The 20936-nt window shown below is 41.8% G+C and overlaps 1 protein-coding gene across 5 annotated transcripts in view; it reads right to left on the bottom strand.

The window, feature by feature from the left end:
* Positions 1-20936, bottom strand: part of mapkap1 (MAPK associated protein 1) — a 297659-nt gene that overhangs the window by 149322 nt on the left and 127401 nt on the right. For all 5 annotated transcript variants that reach the window (XM_063073411.1, XM_063073413.1, XM_063073410.1 and 2 more), the window contains one exon: positions 15227-15399. In XM_063073411.1, coding sequence (XP_062929481.1) covers positions 15227-15399 — 173 coding nt within the window. The remainder of the gene's footprint in view (positions 1-15226; positions 15400-20936) is intronic.

The following is a 20936-nucleotide window of genomic DNA, read 5'->3' on the forward strand; positions in this document are numbered from 1 at the left end:
ACAGGGCTGAGAAGTGGCAGATGGAGCTCAACCCAGATAGGTGTGAGGTGGTTCATTTTGGTAGGTCAAATATGATGGCAGAATGTAGTACTAATGGTAAGACTCATGGCAGTGTGGAGGATCAGAGGGATCTTTGGGTCTGAGTCCATAGGACACTCAAAGCTGCTGTGCAGGTTGACTTTGTGATTAGGAAGGCATACAGTGCATTGGCTTTCATCAACCGTGGGATTGAGTTTAAAAGCCGACAGGTAATATAACAGCTATATAGGACCCTGGTCAGGCCCCACTTGGAGTACTGTGCTCAGTTCTGGTCACCTCACTGCAGGAAGGATGTGGAAACTATAAAAAGGGTGCAGAGGAGATTTACAAGGATGTTGCCTGGATTGGGGAGCATGCCTTATGAGAATTGGTTGAGCGAACTTGGTCTTTTCTCCTTGGAGCGACAGAGGATGAGAGGTGACCTGATAGAGATGTATAAGATGATGAGAGGCATTGATCATGTGGATAGTCAGAGGCTTTTTCCCAGGACTGAAATGGCTAACATGAGGGGGTACAGTTTTAAGGTGCTTGGAAGTAGGTATAGAGGAGATGTCAGGGGTAAGTTGTTATTTTTTAAAAACGCAGTGAGTGGTGAGTGCGTGGAATGGGCTGCTGGTGGCAGTGGTGGAGTCCGATACAATAAGGTCTTTTAAGAGACTACTGGATAGGTACATGGAGCTCAGAAAAATAGAGGGCTATGGCTAACCTTAGGTAATTTCTAAGTAAGTACATTTTCAGCACAACATTGTGGGCCGAATGCCCTGTATTGTGCTGTAGGTTTTCTATGTTTCTATTTCTTTCTCTCAACCAGTCACAGCTCATCATGGATGAACACTAATGCTTAACAAAAAGTATTATTTTTAAATGAATGTTCAAGATTGCCAAATATTCAAAGTTAAGGCATGTCTATGAGGAAAGGCGAGTGAGATGGGGCTTTTCTCTCTGGAGTGGAGGAGGATAAGAAATGACTTGATAAAAGCGTACAAGATATGAGATGCACAGATCCAGTGGACAGCCAGAGCCTTTTCCCTGGGAGGAGGCATCATTTTAGGGTGACTGGAGGAAAGTACAGGAGGGATAACAAAGACATTTTTTTTTACCCCCACAGAGAATGCTGGGTATGTGGAACATTCTGCCAAGGGTGCTGGTAAGGGCAGATACATTAAGCACATTTGAGACACATTTTGGAAACCACTGTTTTTTTAATGATACGTCTTACAAGATTTGCACTTTTTAAACAAATTTGAGTATTTTCCACACTCACTGGCAGAAAGCGGTGTATCAGCTAAACTAACTGCTTAACACCTTTCTCATTTTTCATTGGCTAAGCATTAGCCATGTCATGTAATTGTTTTAATTATGTGGCCTATTCACTAATTTATCACTATCTAAGGAATTTCCCTCATCGTGTCCATGAAAGTGATATTTTTCAGAAGTCCATCTTTATTCTGTTGTCTTACACCACTTAGCATTAATTCCTCTTTTAGCATAATTTTTCAGCTGACTTATTTTCCTTAGTATTTGTACAGTTGTTTGTACTCTAAAATAAACCAAAATCTTGGAAGTAAGACTGCTCGCCATTTTTGACTCTTGGAAGAACCTGAAGGATCAGAAATTAAAGAGACCCAACAACTCTGTAGCACATGAATGATAGGAAAAGAGGGCGATGCGAGAGAAGAGATAGGGTGATCTTAGAGTAGGTTAAAAGGTCAGCATAACATCATGGGCTGAAGGGCCTGTACTGTGCTGTATTGTTTCTGTTCTATGTTAAGCTAAACAGATTTCCAGAATCAGGAACTGAGGAGGGGCAGGAGGAGTAAAAGTTCATGTCCCAACTCATTTCTTTCCCCTCCTCCTCTCCCGGGAAAGTCATGACATCTCAGACTTGCTGAGTACTGACGCAAATAACACTGGAGCAGAATATTATTTCATTATTCATGTGCTAGTCTGCTTCTAAAATGTGTGGCTTAAATTTGGAATTTTAATTAAATGATTGATTTCTCAATTAATAAATTACAAAGTGCATGCTAATTGTTTAATTGGTCACTTGATCTGCAGATCATTTATGAATAAATTGAGTTGATTTACAAAGTTTATTGATTTGACTTGACAATGAATTATTGAACAGACTAACTGATTTGCAATTTCACCAATTAATTCACAAATTTCCACAGATCAGTTCAAATATGACATTATAAATATAGAATATAGTGATATGAGACTTGTCATGGCTTACTTCTGCTTTAAATAAAACAGATATTGACAGTACATGAATGGTAATGTAAACCAGTTTCAGAATGTCTGATTTTTTAAGTAAGTAATACAAACGTGCAGTATGTTTAATAATTACACTCCAACAAGGAAACAAAGTGCAACAGTTGCCTATCTAAGGTTCTTTATAAAAGGCATTCTCCACTATTTATCTTTTATTTATTCTATTTAGAGATACAGCGTGGAATAGACCCTTTGAGCTACACCACACAGCAACTCACTTATTTAACCCTAGCCTAAACACAGGACAATTTACAAAAACAAATTAGCCTATTAACAGAAACATCTTTAGACAGTGGGAGGAAACTGGAGCACCCCAAGGAAAGCCATGGGAACACTGAAAGAAAGTTCAAGCTTTCTTGCAGAGGAGGCAGGAACTGAACTCTGATACCCTGAGCTGTAAGAGCATTGTGCTAATTACAATGTTACCATGGCACACTTTGCAAGTACCAAGACACTTTTCCCATTTTGTCAGGGTGATTTCACCATCAGCTCCTGTTCCAGATACCAAAAACAAAGGAATTCTGCAGATGCTGGAAATCCAGAGGAACTCAGCAGGTCAGGCAGCATTCCACGGAAGGTAACAAACAAACAAGACCCTTCATCAGGACTAGAAAGGAAGGGGAAGAAGCCAGGAGGAGGTGGGGGTGGGAAGAGGAGGAGAAGGAATACAAGGTGGTAGGTGACAGGTAAAGCTTGGTGAAAGGGAAGATGGATGGGTGGGACAGAGGATGAATTGATAAGCCAGGAGGTAAAGGGCTGAAGAAGGAATCTGATAGGAGAGGACAGTGGACTATGGAAGAAAGGGGAAAAAGGGGTACCAGAGGGAAGTGATGGGCAGGTGAGGAGGAGAAAGGCACAGAGAGGAGTCATAATGAGCAATGGAAAAAGAGAGGAGGGGTGGGAATTACTGCAAGTTGGAAAAATCGATGTTCCTGTCATCAGGATTGAAAGCTAACCAGATCAAATATAAGGTGTTCTCCTCCAAACCTGAGAGTGGCCTCATCGTGGCAGTAGAGTAGGCCACTTGGAACAATGAATCTTTGCAATGGTACAAACATTTGACCACATGCACCTTTTCAAATATCATCCATCACACTTATGTTAAAGTTTATTTTTAAGCCTGTGGATCTTGATTTATATAAAGGATCAAATGGAAGGTCTCCTTACTGCATCAAATAAGGTCACTGAATTATAGGAAAGATGTCAACAAAATACAGAGAATGCAGAGGAGATTTACTAGAATGTTACCTGGGTTTCAGCACCGAAGTTACAGAGAAAGGTTTAACAAGTTAGGTTCTTTGGAGCATAGAAGGTTGAGGGGGAACTTGATAGAGGTATTTAAAATTATGAGAGGGATAGATAGAGTTGACATGGATAGGCTTTTTCCATTGAGAGTAGGGGAGATTCAAACAAGAGGACATGAGTTGAGAGTTAAAGGGCAAAAGTTTAGGGGTAACACGAGGGGAAACTTCTTTACTCAGAGAGTGGTAGCTGTGTGGAATGAGCTTCCAATAGAAGTGGTAGAGGTAGGTTCGATTTTGTCATTTAAAAAAAAATTGGATAGGTATATGGACAGGAAAGGAATGGAGGGTTATGGGTTGAGTGCAGGTAGATGGGACTAGGTGAGAGTAAGCGTTCAGCACTGACTAGAAGGGCTGAGATGGCCTGTTTCAGTGCTGCAATTGTTATATAGTTATATGGTTAAAAATTCTATCTGATTGGTGGAGAAACCACCTCGGCCAGGGATTGTACACCTTTACCTATTACTGCAAACAGCAAACACCAAGATAACCCCAATGTTACTCAAGGAACATAAAATGCAATTCTTTCATTGCGACGTCAATACTGGTCAACAGAGAATTAACGGGTAATCCTGTGGAGATAAAGAATGCAGAATTCAGACGCAAATAATTGATAATTCCTTTCCTCCCAGAGATGCTGTTTGACCCACTTGGGTCCTCAGATTCCAGACTGTTGCTCCAGATTCCAGCATTTGCAGTCTTTCGTGTTTGTACATTTATTTTCATTTTTCCAGCTGATTGTGCTTCAAATGTACATCACCCCTTTAAAATGTTTAAAAGATTCTGTATCCATCACACTTACAAATAGTGAAGCACTTTCCAGATCCTCCAACTATCACTAGGTACTAAATTCACATCCAACTTCTTTCCCACACCCCAACTTCTAATTTTTCAACTGACACTTTAAGCACACACTCCTTGCATTTTTTTCCATTATCAAATTTTATGCATCTCAGCCTTTCCTGTTCTAAAATCACATCCAGTCGAGCCAGTACTTCTTCACAGCTAAAATTTTGCAATCCCAGCAACATCCTGGTAAATCAATATTTCCGTTACTTTGTAGCTCTCTCCAAATGCATTACATCGATATTCTCCAGACCAAATTCCATTTGCTGGTTTTCTATCCACCTGCAAATTCTACAGAAATCCTCTTGCAGTTTACAGCTTCCTTCCTCAATATCAGCCACAGGCAATCTTCTCAAGAGCATTTAACATTAAATCATTGACAAACAGAGAATTATAGACTCAGTGGCCATTTCATTACGTACAGGAATGGAACCTGGTGTGTCCTTTTACTGCAACAGACCATCCACTTCAAAGTTCAATGTGTGATGCATTCAGAGATGCTCTTCTGCACAGCACTATTGTAATGCACGGTTATTTGCGTTTCTGTCATGTTGGCCATTCTGCTGACTTCTCTCATTAACAAGGCATTTCCATCCTGTTACGTACCCTGTAACTGGGTTGCCAAACCAGTTAAAAATGGACCACTTAGTTGGAGTCTGGTTTAACAGAAACTAATAAAGTTTTATTAAAGAAATAAGAAACACAGTACTCTAATCATAAGGATATAAATGCAACAGGTTAGCAATGATAAAACACACATGTACACAGAACTAGGGTAATAGAAATCAATCAAGCTCTATCGCAGTCTAGGGGTAAAATGATCAGTCTCAAGTGACGCAGAGTTCAGTTCCGCTTAGTACAGTTCGCAGTAATTGCTGTTGTGCTGTTGGAGAGAGAGAGAGAGAGAGAATGCAAATTTTGATTCAAACAGACCTTTGATGTTCTTCGCAGTTAGCTTTCGGGCAAACCCTTTTATGTCTTCTATGGTCACTACCCGTGACCCCTCCGTTCCGGATACGACCGTTCTTCTGCGGTGAACTCGGCACCCAGGCAAGGGTGGACACACACACCAGGTTCCCGCCGATCGTCCCTTTTCACCCTGTGCGTATGGTTGGGTCCCGCGACCATACCTCCAAACTCGCACCAACTTGTGGGGGCACACCGCTCTTCCAGGGTCTCGTTATCTCGTGGTGTGTCATGCCTTAGCGAACCTGTTCTTTTCATCATCTCCCTGCTGGGGTATCGCCTGTCCATCAAACTTCAAACAGTTCAGGTTCAAAGCAACCGGTCTGTCAATATTCTGAAATATGTTTCTTTCTCGTTAATCTCTCTCTTATAAGCATTTTGAATGTTTCTCCATTGTCTCACTTATCTCTCTCTCAATAGCATTAATCTTCTGATAACTTGGTTTTTTGTCACAATCCACAGAACTGCCGCTCACTGGATTTTTTTTTGTTTCTCACACCATTGTTTGTAAACTGTTATGCATGAAAGTCCCAGGATATAAGCAGTTACTGAGATACTCAAACCTCCCTATCTGGCACCAACAATCATTCCACGGTCAAAGTCACTAAGATCACATTTCTGCCCCATTCTGATGTTTGACCTGAAGAACAACTGATCTCTTGATAATGTCTGCATGCTTTCAAGTACTGAGTTACTACCACATGATTGGCTGATTAGATACCTGCATTAGCAAAGTGTACAGGTGTACCTAATGAAGTAGTCACTGAGTGTAGTTCCTCCCAAACATGAGAACTCACCCACACCACTGTCAGCACTATCAAAATGAAAGTTGCTTTTCCCAAGGATCTCATTGTGTTTTATTTTCCAAGTATGCCATGCAGGACCTTCACAAAAGTCATGCCAAAATCCATGTAGACCACATCAAACCCACTTTCTTCATTACTTTCACTATTACCTCTTCAAAATATTCAGGATGGAACTTTTCCCAAACACGTCCACACAATCCAACCCTTCCCTATCCTGATGAAGTTCTTCATTGTTTCTCTTACCATGTCAACACTCACAACACGCTGGAGGAACTCAGCAGGTCGGGCAGCATCCGTGGAAAAGACCGGTTGACGTTTCGGGCCGGAACCCTTCGTCAGGACTATAGAGGGAAGAGGCAGAGGCCCTATAAAGAAGGTGGGGGGAGGGTGGGAAGGAGAAGGCTGGTAGGTTCCAGGTGAAAAACCAGTAAGGGAAAAGATAAAGGGGTGGGGGAGGGGAAGCAGGGAGATGTTAGGCAGGAAAGATGAAGAAGGAATAGGGGAAAACACAATGGGTAGTAAAAGGAGGCGGAACCATGAGAGAGGTGATCGGCAACTGGGGAAGGGGGCAGAGTGAAACAGGGATAGGGGAAGGGGGCAGAGTGAAACAGGGATAGGGGAAGGGAGGGGGAGGGAATTACCAGAAGCTGAAGAATTCTATGTTCATACTAAGGGGCTGGAGACTACCTAGACGGTGTATGAGGTGTTGCTCCTCCAATCTGAGTTTAGCCTCATCATGGCAGTAGAGGAGGCCATGTATGGCATATCCGAATGGGAATGGGAAGCAGAGTTGGAGTGGGTGGCAACCGGGAGATCCTGTCTGTTGTGGTGGTTGGAGCGGAGGTGTTCGACGAAGCAGTCCCCCAATCTGCGTCGGGTTTCACCGATGTAGAGGAGGCCGTACCGGGAGCACATTTCCCAGGTCAGAAACAATCAAGCCACTGGAAAAACCTACACCTCACTCCAAAGCACAACTCAACTCTCCTGATAACAAACAGTTCTCGTCGTCAAGACCATTCACACGTTTGACCTGAAGAATGACCCGAGATGGCCACAGATAGATTAAAACCAAACCAGTTCCAAGAGAGGCTGAAGGGAACAGTGAGAGTGATTGATTATTTAAACAAATTACAGTTAACATTGATTGTGATTGGATGACGCACATCTACAATATTCTAATACATGATGGAAAACAAAAGCCAACTAAATGGCATTGTAATGATACTGGATTCAGAAGGTTAGAAAACTTGCACAGTTTTTGTTAAACTAACGATGATTTAATGCAAGTATTCCTAACCAAGGGTGCATGATCCTACAGTGAGGCATGAGGGAAAAAGAGCAGCAAGGGAAATAACAATGAGAAGGTGGTGTGGGCACCCATGATTCATCAACGTCGTTAGGTTGCTTCTGGAATTTCCAGTTGGCGGACGACTTCCCTCCACGTTGCTCTGTCCCGACACTTGTCCACAACATCCCGAGTCTTGTCCAGCTTGGTCCAATCCTTGATGTGATCCAGCCATGTTGTTCTTTGCCTTCCCCTTCCTTTCTTTCCCTCCACCTTTCCATATAGCAAATCCGACAATGTTATCTCTCTGCATAACGTGTCCACAATAAGCAACTTTTAACTTCATAATCTTGTCCAGCAATATCCGTGGTCTATCAACTTCGGACAAAACTCTCTCATTTGAAACTTTCTCTACCCAGCTGATCTTCAACATTCATCGATAGCACCACATTTCAAAAGCATTAATTCGCTTCATGTCATCCTTCTTCAGGGTCCATGTTTTTGATCCATACCTCAGTACTGACCATACGTAACACTCGAGGAAGCGGATTCTACTTTGGATGTCTACCTTCCGATTGCATGGTAGATCTTTTAGCTTCATGAACTGGGTCTTCGCCATACCTATTCTCCTTCTGATCTCGATTTCACATCTCCCGTCATTTGTCAGACAACTGCCAAGATATTCAAACTTCCGCACCTATTCAATGTCTTGTCCACTCGCTTGTAACGATACCATCATGAATGAGTCTTTAGTGTTTGTTTTGCTTACCACCATCGATTTTCTTTTCTTAGGGTTGATTTTTAGTCTGCAGTCAAGGCTTTTCTCATTCACTTTATTCAGCATAATTTGCAGTTCGCATTTGCTGTCAGCTAACAACACGGTGTCGTCCGCTTACCTGATGTTATCCACCTTCCGGCCTCCAATTGGAATACCTGTCTCCTGATGGTCACATTCCCAAAAAATCCATTATCCATAGAGGTTGAACGAATCCGGCGAGCCAACACAGCCTTGCCTCACACCTCGTTTAATACATGCCCATGATGATAGCTCATTTTCTACCCTGACTGCCGCTTTCTGATTCCAATATAAATTCCTTATTATCTTCACATTCTCCCATCCCAGACTGTACTTACTTTCTCATGCCTTACCCATGATTAAAGAGGATTAATAATGGCTTTATAAAATCACTTGGAAAATTGAAATTCAGTTAAATAGAAATTGAAAGAATTCAAAAACTGAAAACTGAAATCGCATTTTGCTAGATAGTAAAATCAGAGATACGAGGGGTGATTGATAAGTTTGTGACCTAAGGTAGAAGGAGTCAATTTTAGAAAACCCAGCACATTTATTTTTCAACATAGTCCCCTCCTACATTTACACACTTAGTTCAGCAGTCATGCAGCATACGGATCTTGGACCTCCAGAAAGTGTCCACAGCAGGGATGATTGATAAGTTTGTGGCCTAAAATAGAAGGAGATGAGTTATACAGCTCTCGTTACATGCACATGCAGTTCAACTGTTTGAGTGATTATGCAGAAAGTTTGAAGTTAATAACTCATCTCATTGTACCTTAGGCCACGAACTTATCAATCACCCCCACTGTGGACCACTTTCTGGAGGTCCAAGACACCGACTTCTACAAAGAAGGGATCCATATGCTCCACGACCGCTGAACTAAGTGTGTAAATGTAGGAGAGAACTATGTTGAAAAATAAATGTGCTAGGTTTTCTAAAATTGACTCCTTGTACCTTAGGCCACGAACTTTCAATCACCCCTAGTAAATCCAGCTTAGGAGCAACCCATGTGACATCAGGTACTGGCAGGGATGGAAGGCACACTTCACCAAGTTTGAGCACATGATGTACAATTACTGAAAACATACATGCAGATGAATTAGGAGCAAGAGCAGACCAACCAGCATCTCAAACCTGATCTGATTAGCAACGTAACTCTGCATTTTTACCTCTCATCTCCTTGCTTTTCATGTACCTACGAGTTGAACAAGTGGATTGTTGGGTATTTTTACAAGATCACCAAAGTCATTATGAAATAGCTTAATTTGCATAACAATTAACTTCAAAAGATTAGGGTACACGAAGTTACCACACACAAAGGAGCAAAGAAAGATGGCGCTAGAGGCGTTTGCAGACTCAGGTGACATCTTCCAGTTTGTCTGCAAAAAAGTTGCTTTTTCTTCTTTTCTCACATCTTTCTTTTCAAGGTTGCTGGGGTCCTGCCAGAGTCCGTGATCTACAGCTGCTGCTCATACTGCGCATCTCCGTGAGCAGTGCATTTTTAAAATCGCTGTGTGACCTGGTGTTTCAATATCTCCAGCTGCCGTCTGGAAGACATGCGCCTTCGGGTTGAAGACTCAGTTCCTCTCAGACGTTGCCAACTGAATTGTTGTGGGACACTGAAACATCAAGACAGCAGGCAGTGTGCGTGCGCTCAGAAGAAGGCTCCTGCACTCAATTGTTCCTCTCTCTTTTTGATGGTGAGTGAGAGCCTGTTGGTCCTCCGGTCAGAGGAGTCTGATAAGCGACATGGAGGATTATAACATTGGAACAGCAAGCTGCTAGTCTCCGCTCTCACTGTTGCAGGCGAGCGGCCTCCCTTTCCCTCACTAGTGAGATATGGAAATATTGAGACGGACTGTAATTTTTGATGGACTTTCGATCAAAGTCTCTTTGGGGCTTGCTATTGCTTGCAGGGTGAGAGGGGGGCAGTGCTTTTGCGGATGCAAGCAGGGGAGGGAGAAGGCCTGATGCTTTTACTGCTGGTTGTGTGTGGGAGGGGGAGGGGACTTTTGGGTTAGAAACATAGAAAATAGGTGCAGGAGTAGGCCATTCGGCCCTTCGAATCTTGTGATCTGTTCTGTCATTCATTCTTTGGGTGTTTTTTACCCTCTGTTTTGTGGATGTCTACATAGAGCAAGAATTTCAGGTTGTATACTGTATACATATTTTGATTTAAATTCAACCATTGAACTGCGATTTAAATTGACAATGGTTTTAATGTAGTTGAAGGCAAGTTTCACAATACTTCACACAAACCAGCCGGGATGGAGATGTTAGGATAAGTGACCAAAGCTTGGTCAAAGAAGCATCTTTTTATGAAATGCCTTGGAAGAAGAAAGAAAATAGAGGGACAAAAGGTGACAATAATATTATAACAGCTGAACATGTAGTCACTTTGCCATGGGTGGCTAAGATCAGAGTTATCAGTGTTGGAATTGGAGATCTCCTGAAAGGTTGCAGAGCAGGGCAATGTTACAGGGATAGGGAACTGCAGAGTGAAAGTGAGATTTAAAAGCTAAGATATTTCTAAGTTGAGTTACTGCTGAATCAGGATGTCAGCTAGCAGAAGAATGATTTGAAAACAGAGAGTAAGGATTCAGGTAAATGCAAAACTATCAAAGGTGCAACTCAAGCTCAAGATCAATCAGTTGTTTTACATCAAATTCTCTATCATTAAAGTGTATTGATCCTGATCTCTTTAGAACATTTTAATAATCATTTCAATTTATGCCAATTAATATTTAATGTCAACTCATGAAATCTAGATAATTTGGTCCATTTACAAGTTCAGAGAATCATCTTGCTAGAAATTCAATTGTCAGACCAGGACAAATTGAACCATGGGCCTTATTAGATTATTTTTCTTATGACTCTGGAGGGCTCCAATTTGTTCCATTGAAATCTTGCAGCATTGGTGGGACATGCTGCAATCTTCTCAACCATTCAACAAAACAAGCAAAGATCACACACAGCTGACTATGAGAGATAACATGATGACAAATCAGAAGCATTAACGTTTGCATTTTGTTTCAGCAAAATTAGTGTCTGAGGAATGATCAATACCACATGGAAAACATATCCAACATTATTTAAGAGGGCAAATGCTTATTTTTCTGGATAAAATTATCACAAGAATAAGGTGACCAAGAAAGTGATTGACTATTATGTTATTTACTTTGAGTGAAACCCATTCCTGCAAGACAAATGGACATCCTCATTAGCTGACTAATATATGGAAAATATTTCTATGGAGGAGTTGAGCAATGATGCTTTCCAAATTGTGACAACGTGTGATAGAAAGAAAAACAATGAAAATTAATCATATCATGATCGATACCATGGTACACTTCAGCTATCAGCCACAAAATCAACGCAAAAGTTAAAAACTCACTCTTAATTTGGAAGTGTTAGACTATTAAGTAAATCACTTTCTCTTCACAACATAACTATCATCTTCCAAGGACACACCTTCTCATATTTGAGAATGAATTAGCCAGCTGTCTTCACTACTAACACTGACGACCAGACTGGTGAAATTCTGAGACATTCATCTTTCCACCACAATGTTCAACACTACTGACTGGGCTGGCCAATCTGAAAGACATCATCATATCCTCATTTGACCTCATTCTCACCAACCTGCTGTCACACAGATACATCCTTCTTTAAAAAAAATATTGGTACGAATGACTATCAAGGGTAAAGTTCAGATCTGAAGACTAAGTTTAAGAACTCCACAACACATGTTCTAGGTATCATTCATTTTTATATTTCCACAACTTGTCTTCTTTTGCACATTGGTTGTTAGTCAGTCATTGTTTGAACAGAAAATACTACAAAAAGTAGTGGATATGGCCTGGTCCATCACAGGTAAAACCCTCCCCACCACTGAGCATATCTACATGGATTATTGTCAGAAGAAAGCAGCATCTATCATCACAAACCCCCATCACCCAGACCAAGCTCTCTCTCACTGTTGCCATCAGGAAGAAGGTGCCAAAGTCTCAGAACCCACACTATCAAGTTCAAGAACAGTTCTTACATCTCAACCATAAGGCTCTTGAATCAGAAGAGATAACTTCACTCACTTCGATCACTGAACTTTTCCCACAACCCACTCGTTCACTTTCAAGGACTCTTCATCTCATGTTCTCAATATTTATTGCCTATTTATTTATTTCTTTCTTTTTGTATTTGCAGTTTGTTGTCTTCTGCACACTTGGTGAATGCCCAAATTGTTGCAGTCTTTCATTAATTTATTATTTATAGACCAGTTCGCCTGACAGCGGGGGGGAAGATGCTGGAGTCAATTATAAAAGATGAAATAGCGGCACATTTGGATAGCAGTAACAGGATTGGTCTGAGTCAGCACGGATTTACGAAGGGGAAATTATGCTTGACTACTCTTCTGGAATTTTTTTGCAGATGTAACTATAAAGATGGACAAGGAAGAGCCAGTGGATGTAGTGTACCTGGACTTTCAGAAAGCCTTTGGTAAGGTCCCACATAGGAGATTCGTGGGCAAAGTTGGAGCACATGGTATTGGGGGTAGGGTACTGACAGGGATAGAAAATTGGTTGGCAGACAGGAAACAAAGAGTAAGAATTAACGGGTCCCTTTCAGAATGGCAGGCAGTGACTGGTCAGGTACCGCAAGGCTCGGTGCTGGGAACACAGCTATTTACAATATACATTAATGATTTAGATGAAGGGATTAAAAGTAACATTAGCAAATTTGCAGATGACACAAAGCTGGGTGGCAGTGTGAAATGTGCGGAGGATGTTATGATAATGCAGGATGACTTGGACAGGGTGGGTGAGTGGGCAGATGCATGGCAGATGCAGTTTAATGTGGATAAATGTGAGGTTATCCACTTTGGTGGCAAGAACAGGAAGGCTGATTACCAAATGAATGGTGTCAAGTTAGGAAAAGGGGAAGTACAACAAGATTTAGGTGTCCTTGTTCATCAGTCACTGAAAGTAAGCATGCAGGTACAGCAGGCAGTGAAGAAAGCTAATGGCATGTTGGCCTTCATAACAAGGGGAGTTGAGTGTAGGAGCAGAGAGGTCCTTCTGCAGTTGTACAGGGCCCTGGTGAGACCACACCTGGAGTATTGTGTGCAGATCTGGTTTCCAAATTTGAGGAAGGACATTCTTGCTATTGAGGGAGTACAGCATAGATTCACGAGGTTAATTGCCGGGATGGTGGGACTGTCATATGTTGAAAGATTGGAGCGACTGGGCTTGTATATACTGGAATTTAGAAGGATGAGAGGGAATCTGATTGAAACATATAAGATTATTAAGGGATTGGGCACGCTAGAGGCAGGAAACATGTTCCTGATGTAGGGGGAGTCCAGAACCAGAGGCCAAAGTTTAAGAATAAGGGGTAGACAATTTAGAACGGAGCTGAGGAAAAACATTTTCACCCAGAGAGTTGTGGATCTGTGGAATGCTCTGCCTCAGAAGGCAGTGGAGGCCAATTCTCTGGATGCTTTCAAGAAAGAGTTAGATAGAGCTCTTAATGATAGTGGAGTCAAGGGATATGGGGAGAAGGCAGGAACGGGGTACTAATTGTAGATGATCAGCCATGATCACGGTGAATGGGGGTGCTGGCTTGAAGGGCCAAATGGCCTACTCCTGCACCTATTGTCTATTGTGGATTTATTGAGTATGCCCGCAATAAAATGAATTGTGGGATTGTATATGGTTACATGTATTATGATAATAAATTTACTTTGAACTTGAAATTTATGCGTGTATAGTTTTTTAAAAAAACAGCAGTGGCAGCTTTATCTAAACCAGTATGATAACAGCCTGAAAGTATCACATATGCTGAATAAAAACATCACTCTATTGTATTGTGTGATAGGATAAAGAGGAGGTTCACAAGAAGTTATTCCAGAAATGAAAGGGTTAACATATGAGGAGTGTTTGATGGCTCTGGGCCTGTACTTGCTGGAGTTCAGAAGAATGAACTTGAAGAACGAGGGAGTACTTCATTGAAATCTATTGAATACTGAAAGGGTTAGTTAGAATGGACATGGAAAGGATGTTTCCTGTAATGAGGGAGTTTATGACCAGAGGGTACAGCCTCAGAATAGGACACCCTTTTGGAACAGAGATAAGGAGTTTCTTTTGCCAGGGGGTGGTGAATATGTGGACTTCATTGCTACAGACAGCTGTGGAGGCTGTCATTGGGTACACTCAAAGCAGAGGTTGATAGATTCTTGATTAGTTAGGGCATCAAAGGTGCAGAGAAGGCAAGGGAATGGAGTTGAGAGGGATCATACATCAGCCACAATGGAATGGTGGAGTAGACACGAAGGGCCGAATGGCACGATTCTGCTATGTCTTATGCTAGTCAGACTTGTGCACTCAGTCATTTTTTGAATCTGTGTATTGTTCCTCTTGTCCTGCTAAACATTGTGGACAGTCACTGTTGTTGCCAGAATGTGTAGTGACACCAGTGGGCTGCTCCCAGCACTTCCATACATTTTGTTGGTAGTTAATGCAAATGGTAAATTTCACTGTAAATTTTAATGTTCATTTGATAAATAAGTAAATCTGAGCTTTTCAGGGATCTAATTGTCGATTTTGCACATCTTCCCATCCTCCTTTGCTCAAGTATAATTTTTGACATCTGTGCCAAGCCAAGGCCTGCCTGCATATTGCACCACAGATTCCAAGTTGAAAGCCTCTGGAGACAAAATAAAAATCGACTGATACAAAGAAAGCACATAAAAATACTGACCTTGAAGAAAATCAAACCTAAAATTGCATTATTTTAACCTTCTGGTAACCTGGGCAAGTGCGTAATCAGAATGTTTTGATATATTGCAAAACAGGTCAGGAGTATAAGGGAAAAAGTAAAACATTCTACATGAAAGAAATAAGGTGCTTTAATTACTTCAGCTTGGGTTCCCGTCCTTCACTGGTGTACTGCCAGCAGAGTAAGCCAATCAGATCTTGGACTCTTGCATTTGCCATTGTTACCACGGTCATTGGCTGCATCTTATCCTGGCTTGTCTGCATGGGGAGGTAGACATCAATGTTTTTGGTTGCTGTGGTACCTATGTGGCCCTGTGAGAGAGAAAAACAAGAAGAAAAAATTAATGGTAAAACAAAGGAATGTTCATTTTATACAAAGCATGCACTTTGTACAATCATCTAGATTTTCTTTAAGAATTGAAAACTGGAAAAATACAAAACTGGATTCAAGATATGAATGCAATTGGTTACTTCACCAAAACAAATAATATTTTACACTTCTAAGACCATAAGACCAGAATAAATAGCTGCAGATTAAAGAATAGGTTTATGTACATTGAAACATACAGTGAAATGCACCGTTTGCGTCAATGACCAACACAGCAGAGCACACAGGGGTCGCCAACACAGCATGCCCACAATGCTTACGAACCTGAACACCTTTGGAACGTGGGAGGGAACCGGAGCAACTGGAAGATGCATGGAGATCATGCAAATTCTTTTTAGACAGCAGCGGGAAATGAAATCAGGTTGCTGATGCTGTGAAGCAGATCACTAACCACAACGTTACCATGCCCCCTCCCCCCTCCATTTGATGATTTGGCCTTTTGCATCTGCTTTGCCATTTGTCAATAATATAATTTCCCTTTACTATCCAGGCAGGTAACCTTTTTTCCCTGTCATGTCCAGAAATCCATTGACCTTTGCTTCGAACAAACTCAATGGCCAACCCTCTATTGCCCTCTGGGGTTAAGAATCCTTAATATTGTTTGGAGAGACTCTGCTTATTTCAGTCCAAAGTGTTTTGCCTCATTTGGAGACCGACGTTTCAAAACTCAACAGCTATGGGAAGGAAATACCTGCCTGCATCTAGCTTTAGCCCTGTAAGGCTTGAAGCTTCAATGAGATCTTCTCTCCTACTCCTAAGCTCTGGAGAATATGGGTTTGGACCACTCCATCTCTCCCCATTTTCTGTAGTGGTTACTTGAAAACAAAACAAACCAAACCCACCAAAGACTGAGAATGAGAGTTGACACTGTATGACACACTTCCAAAATAACTAAGTTCCAAGTTGAGAAAAGTACATTCGATCCTGTATTATGAAACCAGCAAAGACGAATGATCTTATAGCAATATCAGACGAACGAAACTAATTATATAGCAAAATACTAATAACGAGTGTAATTAAATGTGATTAATGAAATGTGTTCCAATTAGTTAACAAAGTGGTCAACAAAAAAAATTACTCCCAGCTCACCCTCCCTCAACTGAAACAGTGAGAATGAGTACCTATACTCATTTGCTTCTACCACACCCAACCCATGTGACAAATTATCCATAATAAACTAGCAACACAAAAAACAATACATACAATAAACAGATGCATGGCTCCTCCACTTACTAATGACCAACAGTAAACACAATTCAAATGCAATCTTAACGAGGCCCTAATCTTAGTAAGACACCCTTAGTTTGGTCCCAAATTCACTCTCCATTGCTGTTCACGTACCATTTACCTTCCAAATCGCTGGCCGGACCTGCGTGCTAGTTTTCAGAGGCTTTTGTACAAGGACTCCAATTCCTTTGCACATCAAAATTACTAAACTTGTTTTTCTGCTTTATTTTTTAAAGTGGAAACTTCACATTCCACAAGGATACAGTACTATGCAAAAGTCTTAGACACATTTATGTAGCTAGGGTGCTGAACACTTTTGCAAGTACAATATTTGAAGTGGAGAGAGAGTTTGTAAATCTGGCAGGAGGAAAGGATTGTGGGAGTGGCAAGGGCAGATTGCTGTAGGGGGGGTGTGGGACAGGTGGCAGAGGAAAAGTGCCTGGGGGGTGGGGTGACACTTCATTCTAGACTGCTGTTTTACCTTATTCTCCCTCAATGCACTGTCAGAAATTGATTTGTATAAACAATGTGCAAGACAAACTTTCACCATCTTTGTACCCGTGACAATAATAAACCAACACTAAACTGTGCTAAACTGCTCATACAAATGATGAATAGCTGGGATTCAAGCACGAATCACAGCAGTATCTGACTAACCACATTCCTACCAATCGGACAGCTGTTAATCAACTACCATTAAAAGCTTCAGCATGTTTTAAGGGACAAGCGGCCGACACCTGCCCCTAATCTGCTGGTAACAGAACGGAAACCCTCAAAAGATAACTGGCAGGCTAGCTTTTTTGAACTGGGGTCCTAAACTGTGGAATTCAATACCTAAAACTATAAAGGATGCAGACTCAGTTGACACTGTTGAAATACCAGCTCAAAACCTATTTAACCTTGCTTTGAACTAACATCTTTTTTGTCTTTTATTTTCATGTTTATTTATATTTTCATGCTTGCACTTCATCCCATTGTAAAGCACTTTGAACTACAGTGTCTGAAAGTGTTCTGTAAATAAAGTTACTATTAAAGCTGAATATTGGAAATATTGAAAAGGTCGAGCAACATCTATGGTAAGAGGCACTACTGTTCCAGGTTAACCACTTTTCAGAGTTGTGATGCCACAGTTGAGATGTGACATGGAAACTGTAGAGAGGAGTAAGAGAACATGGAAGGTCTCTGTTAGGACAGTAAAATCTATCTGAATCCCAAGAGGGGAAATTTATAGAAGGCCTATGAGATGTCTTTTTAGAGCAGCTCGTGGTTGAGCCCATGAGGGGATCAGCTATTCTGCAATATTATACAATGAACCAGAATATATTAGTGAGTTGAAGGTAAAGAAACCCCTCAGGATAAGTGATCATAATATCGCAAACACGAGGAAATCTGCAGATGCTGGAAATCCAAGCAACACAAACAAAATGCTGGTGGAACGCAGCAGGCCAGGCAGTATCTACTGGAAGAGGTACAATCGACATTTTGGGCCGAGACCCTTCGTCAGGACTAGGGTCTCAGCCGGAAACGTTGACTGTACCTCTTCCAATAGATGATGCCCGGCCTGCTGCATTCCACCAGCATTTTGTGATCATAATATGATTGAATTCATCCTGCAATTTGAGATGGAGAACCTAAAGTCAGATTTATCAGTATTACAGTGGAGTAAAGGTATTTACAGAGGCTCGAGAGAAGCGCCAGCCAAAATAAATTGGGAAAGAACACTGGCAGGGATGATGACAAAGAGTAGAATTTCTGGGAGCAATTCTTAGGGCGCAGGATATACTTATCCCCCAAAGAACAAAGTAGTCTAAAGGCAGGATGACACAACTGTGGCTGACAAAAGAAATCAAAGCCAACTAGAAGCCAAAGAGAGGGCATAAAATAGAGCAAAAATTAGTGGGAAGTTAGAGGATTGGGAAGCTTTTGAAAACCAACAGAATGCAACCCAAAAAAAGTCACAAAGAAGGAAAAGATGGAATATGAAGGTAAGCTAGCCAATAATAATAAAGATACCAAAAGTTTTTTCAGATACATAAAACGTAAAGGGAAATGTCAGTAGGTATCGGACTGCTGGAAACTGATGTTGGAGAGGTAGTTATGGGGTCAAGGAAATGGCAGATGAAATGAAGAAGTATTTTGCATCAGTCTTCATTGTGGGAGAAATTAGCAGTATGTCAGAAGTTTGAGTGTGTCAAGGGTGTGAATTTGGCATTGCTAGGGAGAAGGTTCTTGGGAAACTCAAAGGTCTGAAGGCAGATAAATCACCTGGACCAGATGGTGTACACCCCAGGGTTCTGAATGAAGCAGCTGAAGAGATTGTGGTGGCATTGGTAGTGATCTTTCAAGAATGAACTGATTCTGGCATCGTTCCAGAGGACCGGAAAATTACAAATGTCACTCCACTCTTCAAGAAGGGAGAGAGGCAGCAGAAAGTAAGTTTTGACCTCAGTGTCCAGAGGATATTTCCCTTGGTGGGGGAGTCCAAGGCCATCTGCCCTCAGTGGTTGGGAAGATGCTGAAGTCAATTGTTATGGATGTAGTTTTGGGGTACTTGGAGGTACATGATAAAACAGGCTGTGGTCGGCATGGTTTCCTCAGGGGAAAATCTTGCCTGATAAATCCACTGGAATTCCTTGATGAAATTCAAGCAAAATAGACAAAGGAGAATATATTGATGTTGTGTACTTGGATTTTCAGAAGGCCTTTGACAAGGTGCTACACATGAGACTGCCGAACAAGGTACGAGCCCATGGTATTACAGGACAGAAACTGGTATGGTAAGAGCACTGGCTAATTGGCAGAAGGAAAGAGTAAGAATACAGGGAGCCTTTTTCAGTTGGCTGCCAGAGACTAGTGATGTTCCATAGGGGTCTGAGTTGGGACTGATTTTTTTTTACGTTAAATGTCAATGACTTGGATGATGGAATTGATGGCTTTGTAGTCATGTTTGCAGATGATAATGAAGAGGTGCAGGTAGTTCTGAGGAAGTAGAGAGGCTACAGAAGGGCTCAGACAGATTAGGAGAATGGGCAAAGTGACAGCATATGGAATACAGTGCAGGGAAGTGTACAGTTGTGCATTTCGGTAGAAAAAAATAAAAGGGTGGGCTATTTTCTAAATAGAAAGAAAATTCAAAAATCTGAGGTGCAAAGTCCTTGTGCAGTATTCCCTAAAGATTAATTTGCAGGTTGAGTCCACGGTGGGGAAGGCAAATGTGATGTTAAGCATTCATTTTGAGAGTACGAGCATATAAAAGCAAGGATGTAGTTGTTGAGGCTTCATAAAGCAGTGGTGAGACTACAATTGGAATATTGTGAGCAGTTTTGGGACCCTTATCGGAGAAAGGATGTGCTGACCTTGGAGAAGCTGCAAAAGAGTTCACGAAAATGATTTTGAGATTAAAAGGCTTGTCTTGTGGGAAGCCTTTGATGGCTCTGGGCCTATACTCACTGGAATTCAGAAGAACGGGGGTGTGACCTAACTGAAACATTACATGTTGAAAGGTTTGATAGAGTGGATGTCCAGAGGATATTTCCTTTGGTGGGGGAGTCCAAGGCCAGAGCGCACAGCTTCAGAACAGAGGAACTTCCATTTAGAACAAAGATGAGAATGGACTCCCTTGTCCATTCATCCCCCCCATCCCTTCCCACCAATCTCCCTCCCGGCACTTTTCCTTGTAAGTGGAACAAGTGCTACACCTGCCCTTACACTTCCTTCCTCACCACCATTCAGGGCCCCAGACAGTCCTTCCAGGTGAGGCGACACTTCACCTGTGAGTCAGCTGGGGTGATATACTGCATCCGGTGCTCCCTATGCGGCCTCCTATATACTGGTGAGACCCGACACAGACTGGGAGACCGCTTCGCTGAACACCTATGCTCTGTCTGCCAGAGAAAGCAGGATCTCCCAGTGGCCACACATTTAAATTCCATGTCCTATTCCCATTCTGATATGTCTATCCACAGCCTCCTCTACTGTCAAGATGAAGCCACTCTCGGGTTGGAGGAACAACACCTTATATTCCATCTGGGTAGCCTCCAACCTGATGGCATGAACAGTGACCTCTCTAACTTCTGTTAATGCCCCTCCTCTCCTATCCCTCATTTATTTATTTATTTCCCCCTTCCTTTCTCTCTCTTTTTTCTCCCTCTGTCCCTCTCACTATATTTTCCTCCGGTGCTCCCTTCCCCTTTGCTTTCCCCCCAAAGGCCTCCCGTCCCATGATCCTCTCCCT

Source organism: Mobula hypostoma, chromosome 21, assembly GCF_963921235.1.
Source record: "Mobula hypostoma chromosome 21, sMobHyp1.1, whole genome shotgun sequence".
NCBI lineage: Eukaryota > Metazoa > Chordata > Chondrichthyes > Myliobatiformes > Myliobatidae > Mobula > Mobula hypostoma.